The following is a 9,585-nucleotide window of genomic DNA, read 5'->3' on the forward strand; positions in this document are numbered from 1 at the left end:
CGGCTCTCCCCGCCCACCGTGAGGCGGGACGCACGCTCCGCGGCGCGGAGACCGCGCGCTCCAGGCTGCACCCAGCCGCTCCTCCGCGCGTGAGGGCCCCTCGCGGCGCCTCCCGGGTTCGGGAGACCCGGGCCCGCCGCCCGCCCGGCCCGCGGCCGCCTCTTCCTCTCGCAGCCCCGCGGCGCTTGCCGCAGTCGCAGGCGGCGGAGAAGCCAGAGCGCCCCAGGTACCAGTGCGGGCGGGAGGCGGAAGCGACCCTGCGGCCGGGTGGGGAGGGGGCGCCGCGCGGCCGCTGCCCTCCGCTTCCCGTGGGGCCTGGCGGTCCCGGCGAACCCCCGCGCAGTGTGCGCCCGATCCCGGTGCCTCCGCGCCAGCTGAGAACTGCCTTTCCCGGGGGGCTTTGCTCCGGCCCCTAGGCCCCCGCCCTGCGGACCCCACCCTGGCACCCCACACGCCCACCGGCCGCTGGGAGCCTGCTCCGGCCCGAGAGCGCCCATTCACCCCCCGCGCCCACCTCCTCGCGCTCCCACTTCCCCGAGCTCTGCCCCGGCCGGACGCCCCTCCCCTATCTTGCCGCCCGCCCCCTCCAGGACTCTCTGCTCCCACCGCGGGGCGCCCATCCGACATCTGCTTGACTTCCCGCCGCTTCCTTTAGGGGCCTCGGCTCATCGGATGCCTCTCCCCAAACTTCCAACCCCTTTGCTCCAGGTGTCCTTGCCCCGTCCCCGAGGGCGCCCAAATAGCCACTCTGCGTCCTCTTGTGGTCGCTGCCCCCTGACCTAGCGCGACCCAGTGCCCCCGCCCATGTCTCCCCACTCGCCTCCCCCGGGGGGCGTGGTGAGTCGCTATCTGCTCTCGCCGACTGTGCCCGTCCAGCCTGCGCTTCGCCGGGGCCCTCACCTGTCTTCCCACCACCCTATCACGCCCTTACCCTCCACCCCCGGTCCCCATGGTCCCAGAACCGAGCCCCACCGCCAATAGCACCCCGGCCTGGGGCGCGGGGCCGCCGTCGGCCCCGGGGGGCAGCGGCTGGGTGGCGGCCGCGCTGTGCGTGGTCATCGCGCTGACGGCGGCGGCCAACTCGCTGCTGATCGCGCTCATCTGCACTCAGCCCGCGCTGCGCAACACGTCCAACTTCTTCCTGGTGTCGCTCTTCACGTCCGACCTGATGGTGGGGCTGGTGGTGATGCCGCCGGCCATGCTGAACGCGCTGTACGGGCGCTGGGTGCTGGCGCGCGGCCTCTGCCTGCTCTGGACCGCCTTCGACGTAATGTGCTGCAGCGCCTCCATCCTCAACCTCTGCCTCATCAGCCTGGACCGCTACCTGCTCATCCTCTCGCCGCTGCGCTACAAGCTGCGCATGACGCCCCCGCGTGCCCTGGCGCTAGTCCTGGGCGCCTGGAGCCTCGCGGCGCTCGCCTCCTTCCTGCCCCTGCTGCTGGGCTGGCACGAGCTGGGCCACGCGCGGCCCCCCGTCCCGGGCCAGTGCCGCCTGCTGGCCAGCCTGCCCTTCGTCCTTGTGGCGTCGGGCCTCACCTTCTTCCTGCCCTCGGGTGCTATATGCTTCACCTACTGCAGGATCCTGCTGGCTGCCCGCAAGCAGGCCGTGCAGGTGGCCTCCCTCACCACCGGCATGGCCAGCCAGGCCTCGGAGACACTGCAGGTACCCGGGGTGCGCAGGGAGACCTGGGCTGTGGGATGGTGAGGAATGAGCAGTCCCTGGGAACCCCCTGGGCATCCCCACTTAGCACACATTTGCTCATGGCCCTGCGTGGCAGTTGTGAGCGCCCACCTTTCTTCTGAACTCCAGACCCAATGCCTGACCCACCCACCACAGGATAGCTCCGTCAGGATAGGCGGCAGGCTTCTCCCAGGCACCATGTACAACAGGGAATTTATGGTGGCCCAACTCTCCCCGTCTTTGCCTCCCTGGTCTTCCCCATCATGGCAGATGGCACCATTGCGGCATCACATGCCAGGAACTTAGGAATACTTTTCTCCCTCACCCTCACGCTATTCATTAGCGAGACCTGTTGGTGCTGCCTCTAAACAGGTGCCATCTCCACTGCCACTTCTTACTGGGGAGGCTGCGTAGACTTCTACTGGCTCCACTGCTTCTGCTGCAGACCCAGTACTCTCCATCTTCTGCGCAGAAGCCGGAGCAATTAAAAAAGAAGTGATCATGTCGCTCCCCTGCTTCAGACTTCAGGCTCCCCATTGTGCTCCAGATAAAGAAAACCTGTCTCAGGATCTGGCCTCAGGATCCAGCACTGCCAACCTCTCCAGTGTCACCTCCACTCTCCCTCTCTCTTACTCTACAACAGCCTTGTAGCCTTTCTCATGGTTCTAGAAGGCACTGGGCTTACTTCTGTGCCCAGGTCTTTGCATTTGCTGTTCCCTGTACCTGGAATGTTCTTCCCCTGGCTGCCCTCTTCCCAGGGGACATCTTTGACTACCCTGTCTGCGGGCCCATCCACACTCCCCATTCCTGTTATTCTCCATAAGAATGACTTGTTCATTCTGCCTCCATGACTTGAATACAAGCTCTAGGAAGGTCACACATATCAAGGTCAGCTTTTTTTTTTTTTTTTTTTTTTTGAGACGGAGTTTCACTCTGTCGCCCAGGCGGGAGTGCAATGGTGCGATCTTGGCTCACTGAAACCTCGAACTTGCGGGTTTAAGCTACTCCTCTGCCTCAGTCTCCTGAGTAGCTGGGATTACAGGCACCCACCACCACGCCAGGCTAACTTTTGTATTTTTAGTAGAGACGGGGTTTCACCATATTGGCCAGGCTGGTCTTGAACTCCTGATTGAGGTCAGTTTTGATCCCCACTGTGCATAGTAGGTCCTGTCTCGTTTCAGCGCCTCGGAATGGGTTAGGTGCTCTTAGCTCAAGGCCTTGCATTGTCTGTAAGTGAGTGCCAGCTGTTGCCATCCAGGCCACAGTGCACCTGACTCCTATTGTCCACCCTCGGGGAGGGGGTGGGAGTGTAGACCGACCAGGCCTGAGACCCAGTGACTTAGGTCGCAGGTCTTGAGGAAAGTCCAAGCTGGGCTCTTTTGGTGTAGCCTTGGGTGGCGAAAGCTCTAGGAGGGTGTGGGTTGCCTTGGAGGTCACTGGGCACATGGGGACTTGGCAGAGGGGTAAAAGGCTAACACCCTCCTTGGCAGTCCCCCAGACAAGCTTGCCTGTCCCACCGTGGTGGTGAGGCCCAAAGCTGCCCCTGCCCATCACCTGGTGGGGACAGGGCCCCACATGGACTGGGAGTCCTGGCTGCGGCCCTGCTCCTTTCCCCTATCCATGCTCCCTGCAGAATATTCTTGAGTCTTGGCAGGTGGCTGGGACTCTGACTTGCTTCTTCAGGGGTGGGATGGCTGCCCTGGGCCATATACCCTGGGTTCTTGTTTTTCTGTTGTTGTTATTGTTGTTTTTTAAGAGACAAGGTCTTGCTCTGTCACCCAGGCTGGAGGGCTGGAATGCAGTGGCGTGATTATAGCTCACTGCAGCCTAGAATTTATCATGGCTCATTCTAGCCTGGAGAGCTGGAATGCACTGGCACGCTCAAAACTCACTGAACGCTTGGGCTCAAGCGATCCTCCTGTCTCGGCCTCCCAAAGTGCTAGGGTTACAGGAGTCCCTGGGTTCTTGAAAAGGAGGATTTCACAAGCTTCGGGCATTCAAGAACTGCCTGGGGATATCTTCCTTAATGCCTCTTCCACTACCACCTCCACACCTCAAGCCACTTAATTCACATGCATTTAGCATTTTATTTATTTATTTATTAGACACAGGGTCTCACTATGTTGCCCAGGCTGGCCTGGAGCTCCCGCTTCGGCCTCCTGAGTAGCTGGAATTGCAGGTGTGTACCCCGGTGCCTGGCATTCTTAGCATTTTCTTTAAATCATCTCTTTTATCTTTTTGCTTCTATGAATTTGTTTAGAAAGAAAACTTTGTTATCTCCTCCAGAAATGGAAAATCTGTATCCCTTGCCATAAACAGAAGGCGATCACAAACACCACTTCAGTGAAGTTGAAGAAGCCCCAGCCCTATCACTAAAACGCAGCTTGGTGTGGTTGAGGTGATGAGCCTAGGGCCTGCTTTCTCTTTGTAGCGTGCTAGAAGGTATCACAAACATGATAGCATCAACCTGGGACTTTGTCTTGACGCACCTAGAAGAGCTGGAAGAGAGCTGTAACGGGCTGACGTGCTCACTCGGTGATTCACTCATTTTATGGGGTGACCCTTTACCATCTAAAATCATCTCCATTCCCCCAGTTCAGGAAGCTCTGCTCTTGTGACTAAGGATGTGAGAACTTGGCTGATCTGGGTGAGGTTGAGGCAGGAGAGATCAGGATTCCTAATTTCGGTGGTGCCGGTACCACACAGATTTTCTTTCCATGAATCTCACTGGCTGGTACTAGTATCAAACCTGAGCCTGTGGTCTTGGAACCTGGGCAGGAGTCTCCCAGGTGCTAACAGCTGTAGCCCCACAATCTGTGAGCACTCACTGTGTACCAGGTACCGAGCGAAGCTTATTAATCCCCCAAACACCCAAGGAGTCAAGTACTACCAGCACCCCTGTTCGACAGATGGGGAAACTGAGGCTCAGAGAGAGCGGTGACTTGCCCAAGATTGCACAGTTGGTAAGTGGGGTTTAAGCTCAGATTTGGTTGGTACCATCACACTGTGCTGGTGTGCTGCCTGTGGGCGGTGATGCTCTTGAAATGCTTTGCTCGGGGACCCCACACCTTGCCGCTTTTCTTCTCTGTGCCTGCTGGTCTCCTCTGTTGAGTCCTCCTGATCCGCCCCAGCCATGGCATCCCTGGGCCTCAGTCCTCAGAGCATCTCGTCCTTTTTCCACATTTCCTCCATTAGTGACCTCATCTTGTCTCGTAACTGAAAATACCACCCACAGGCTGATGACTTCCTACCTGGGCTGCTTACAGGCATGTGCCACCATGCCCAACTAATTTTCGTATTTTTAGTAGAGACAGGATTTCACCATGTTGGCCAGGCTGGTCTCAAACTCCTGACCTCAAGTGATCTGCTAGCCTCGGCCTCCCAAAGTGCTGGGATTACAGGTGTGAGCCACTGAGCCTGGCCCTGACTTCCTGATTCCATTCTTGCTCTCTTTCAACCTTCCACTGTGGCTCCAATGATCCCTTTACAATGCAGTTCCTGCGGCCTCATTCCTCTGCTCTGATGGCCTTGTGTCTCACATCACCTGGCCCTCTAACCCTGTCTGGCCTCCTCTCCTTCTGTAATCCCGTTTGTTTCTTCTCTTTCAGGCATGCTGGCATCCTTGCTGTTCCCTGAACACACCAAGCCCATTTTGCCTCACTTGCGGTTCCTTCTGTTGGAGCGCCCTTTCTTCAGGTCTCCAACCTGTTCTCCCCCTAATTTCCATCACTTCCTTCCAGCCTCTGTTGAATTGCCTCCCCTAATCCCTCTCTCAAGAATAGCACCTGCCACCCTCCCCAGGTCCTCTCCGATCCTAGTTTCTTTAGTTATTTCTCTCAGCAGCACCTGCTACCCCCTGACGTGTTCTATACCTACCCATTTTTGTCTATTTACTGTTTGTTTCCTTCTTCTAGAATTTAAGCTCTATGAGGGTGGGGAACTTGTTTTTCTGTTTTCTTTTCTTTTGGAGACAGAGTCTCACTCTGTCGCCCAGGCTGGAGTGCAGTGACGTAATCTCCGCCCACTGCAACTTCCGCCTCCCGGATTCAAGCAACTCTCCTGCCTCAGCCTCCCCAGTAGCTGGTACTACAGGTACACACCACCATACCGGGCTAATTTTTTGTATTTTAGTAGGGACGGGGTTTCATGGTGTTGCCCAGGCTGGTCTTGAACTCCTGAGCTCAGGCAATCCACCCACCTTGGCTTCCCAAAGTGCTAGGATTACAGGCGTGAGCCACCGTGCCTGGCCTGTTTTCCACCATGGTCCCAGGACTTAGGGCCACCTGGCACATCGTGGGTGCTCAGTATGTATTTATGGAAGGAATGCAGTGAACACAGTGCTTTAGGGAGCCTGGGATTCCACCCCTGTTCCTGTGGTTGCCTGTTTTCTCATGTCTTTCAGAGTTACTTCTTGAGTGTCATGATCCTGAGCTTTTTATCGTGTGAATTCATTTGCTTGATGTATTGAACATCTGCACAGCAGATGTTCTAGGCTGTGGATATGGTGGTGAGTGAGACCGACAGTGCCTGCCCTCTTGAAATCTGTTCTAGTTAGGGGTACAGACATTAATCCTCAAACTGTATCACAATGAGGATTATGGAGCTTATAGAAGGGGTGCCTCCCCCGGCAAACATTCAAAATCTATTATTCACTGTGTATGTTTGATGAAAGCAAAGAACTCATACCAAGCCCCAAAGTGAAAGGCTGGAGTGGTCTTCATGGGTTGTTCAGGCCAGCGCCTTACTTCTAAGGCAGAGTGACCCAGGGGCCACTCAAGCCAGAAATGTGTCTGTTCTAATCCCCCTGCTTTCCGGAAAACCCAAACTCTGCCTCTGTTCCTGCTTTCAAATCTACTCCGCTCCTAAGCAAGCCTCCTGCAGGTCATTTTCCTGATTGCCTGGTGAACAGCCTGCATTTTGGGAACTTGCATCCGGGGTGCTGCCTCTACTTGGGCCTCCTGGGTCACCGCCCCTTTCTTCCCACCAGAGCTGGCCTGGAGGTGGAGGCCCCCTCAATGTTTGGACCTAAAGGAAGTGATGAGAATGAATCAGATGTGGGTGCTTTGGACCCCTTCCCTTTTCCTGTGCCCAGCCCCACTTAGCCTTGGCTTCCTGCCCCATTCCAGTCTCTAGCTTCCCTGCAGAGGGAAAGGAGCTGGGCACAGGTCTCAAGGCCCCAGTTCCTCTGGGGTCAGAACATGGGAACTGGTCAGCCTTGAGCATTTCATCCCCTCTCCATATGTCTATTTATGGAAACGGGCTTTTAAAAGGCCACTGGTTGGCTTAGTCATTTCCACCACATCTTCCCACCACCTCAGGGCTGGGAGGAAGGGGTCCTGCTTAGCACTGGGGCTGGGAGGAAGGGGTCCTGCTTAGCACTGGGGCTGGGAGGAAGGGGTCCTGCTTAGCACTGGGGCTGGGAGGATGGGGTCCTGCTTAGCACTGGGGCTGGGAGGGATGGGGTCCTGCTTAGCACTGGGGCTGGGAGGACGGGGTCCTGCTTAGCACTGGGGCTGGGAGGAAGGGGTCCTGCTTAGCACTGGGGCTGGGAGGAAGGGGTCCTGCTTAGCACTGGGGCTGGGAGTGTGGGCTGGGGATGGAGGAAGAGCCGTGGGGCAGAGTGAGATGCTGCCAAGGCAGGGGAGTGTGTGTGTTGGGAGCAGGGTGGAAGGCGGGAGCCTGGATGTGGGTGACATTGAGCCATCCTTGGGAGATTGTGGAGGGTCCAGGGTGTTAGGGACAGTTTCAGAGACGCAATATGGGCCATCGGCTTGAGGGAGAGCCCAGTAGGAGAGGCCCACCCTCTTCCTCTTCCTGGCAGGATTTCTGGGTCTCTGTGGCCCATAACCTCATCCCATCTCTACACCTCACCTTCCTCCCCACTCCCACCCACCCTTCTCTCCTTCAGTTCCCATGTCTTCCTTCTGTGTGCCCCTGTCTTTCCCTCACCTTTCTCCTCTCCCATCAATTTCTCCTGCTTTTCCTCCTCCCCTTTCTTTTTTCACCCTTCCTCACCCAACTAAGCATCATTCTGTCTTAGTGATCCATCTTCCCTTCCGTCTCTGTCTTTCCTCCTCAGAGGAGGAGGCTGTGATCACAGAAATATCTGTGAGGGGGAGGAGGGGGCGCAGCCAGGGAGAGACTGGCAGAGTGACACTGCTGAGCATGGCAGGCTTGGCTGCTGCTCAGAGCCAGGCAACCTGGTGCAGCCAGGGCTGGAGCAGGAGTCTGGGGGTCTCGCTGCTCAGGGTTCAAGCCCTGCCTCTTTTCTCTCATAGCTGGATGACCTTGGGCAAGGTATTTTACCTCCTTATGCTCCAGGGGTCATGACATCTATCACACAAGGCTGTTTGAATATTCAATTAGATAATATACACAAACTACCAGGCACATAGTAAGTGCTCAACAAATTTCGGTTAAGCAGTGACTCACAACTGTAATCCCAACACTTTGGGAGGCCAAGGCAGGAGGCTCCTTTGAAGCCAGAAGTTTGAGACCAGCCTGGGCAACATAGCGAGCTCCTGTCTCTAAACATATATGTAAAAAGTTAGCCAGGCCTGGTGGCCTGTAGTTACAGCTACTCGAGGAGGCTGAGGTGAGAGGATTGCTTGAGCCCAAGAGTTTGAGGCTGAAGTGAGGTATGATCATGCCACTGCATTCCAGCCCAGGCAACAGAGCAAGACCCCATCTTTTTTTTTTTTTTTTTTGAGACGGAGTCTTGCTCTGCCACCCAGGCTGGAGTGCAGTGGCCAGATCTCAGCTCACTGCAAGCTCCGCCTCCCGGGTTTACGCCATTCTCCTGCCTCAGCCTCCTGAGTAGCTGGGACTACAGGCGCCCGCCACCTCGCCCAGCTAGTTTTTTGTATTTTTTAGTAGAGACAGGGTTTCACCGTGTTAGCCAGGATGGTCTTGATCTCCTGACCTTGTGATCCGCCCACCTCGGCCTCCCAAAGTGCTGGGATTACAGGCTTGGGCCACCGCGCCCGGCCAAGACCCCATCTTTAAAACAACAACAACAGTTGTTCGTGCCTCTCTTTTCCTGTTGTTGGTAAAATATATGTTTCTGGGGAGCTCACCACTTTGACCCTTTCTAGGGAAAAACATCACTGTTGTCACCAGCACCATCACCACCATTATCAAACAGCTGAGCCAGAGACTAATAATAATGACAATAGCTAACACTTCTATGGGACTTCCTATGTGCCGGCACTGTTCTAACTTTCTGTGTATTATTTTATTTTATCCTTATTATAATCCTACGAGGTAGATGCTGTTATAATGCCATTTTACAGAACAGAAAGTGGAAGCATAGCTTGCTTAAGGTCACTCTGCTAGGTTGTAACAGAGCCAGGATTTGAAACCAGGCAGTCTGGCTCCAGAGTCTGTCTTATAACTCTCACACTATGATCAGATGATGGTAAAAAAATTTAATTATGGGCTGGGCGTGGTGGCTCTCGCCTGTAATCCCAGCACTTTGGGAGGCTGAGGTGGGCGGATCACCTGAGGTCAGGAGTTTGAGACCAACATGGAGAAACCCCATCTCTACTAAGGTACAAAATTAGCCAGGCATGGTAGTGCACACCTGTAGTCCCAGCTTCTCGGGAGGCTGAGGTAGGAGAATCACTTAGACCCAGGAGGCAGAGGTTGTGGTGAGCTGAGATCGCGCCATTGCACTCCAGCCTGGGCAACAAGAGTGAGACTCTGTCTCAAAATAAATAAATACATAAACAAACAAATAAATAAAATTAATTGCATAAAGGAATACATAAACACACTTTAAAAATTCAACAATAGGGATGAAGGAAAAGACCCCCAAATTCCAGCTAATCACCTTTTACTCCCAGGGACATGCATCAATTTACGATATGTCCTTCTAGGTCTTTTTTTTTTTTTTTTTTTTTTTT

At 55.3% G+C, this 9,585-nt stretch overlaps 1 protein-coding gene across 1 annotated transcript in view; it reads left to right on the forward strand.

The window, feature by feature from the left end:
• The first annotated feature begins 482 nt into the window (after positions 1 to 482).
• The window catches only part of HTR6 (5-hydroxytryptamine receptor 6), a 16,000-nt gene continuing 6,897 nt past the window's right edge, over positions 483 to 9,585 (forward strand). Inside the window, exon 1 of the mRNA XM_017852000.1 lies at positions 483 to 1,663. Within this exon, the coding sequence (XP_017707489.1) occupies positions 950 to 1,663 (714 nt within the window). The 5' untranslated portion in view covers positions 483 to 949. The remainder of the gene's footprint in view (positions 1,664 to 9,585) is intronic.

Source organism: Rhinopithecus bieti, unplaced genomic scaffold (genome assembly GCF_001698545.2).
Source record: "Rhinopithecus bieti isolate Rb0 unplaced genomic scaffold, ASM169854v2 scaffold_33652, whole genome shotgun sequence".
Taxonomy (NCBI): Eukaryota; Metazoa; Chordata; class Mammalia; order Primates; family Cercopithecidae; genus Rhinopithecus; species Rhinopithecus bieti.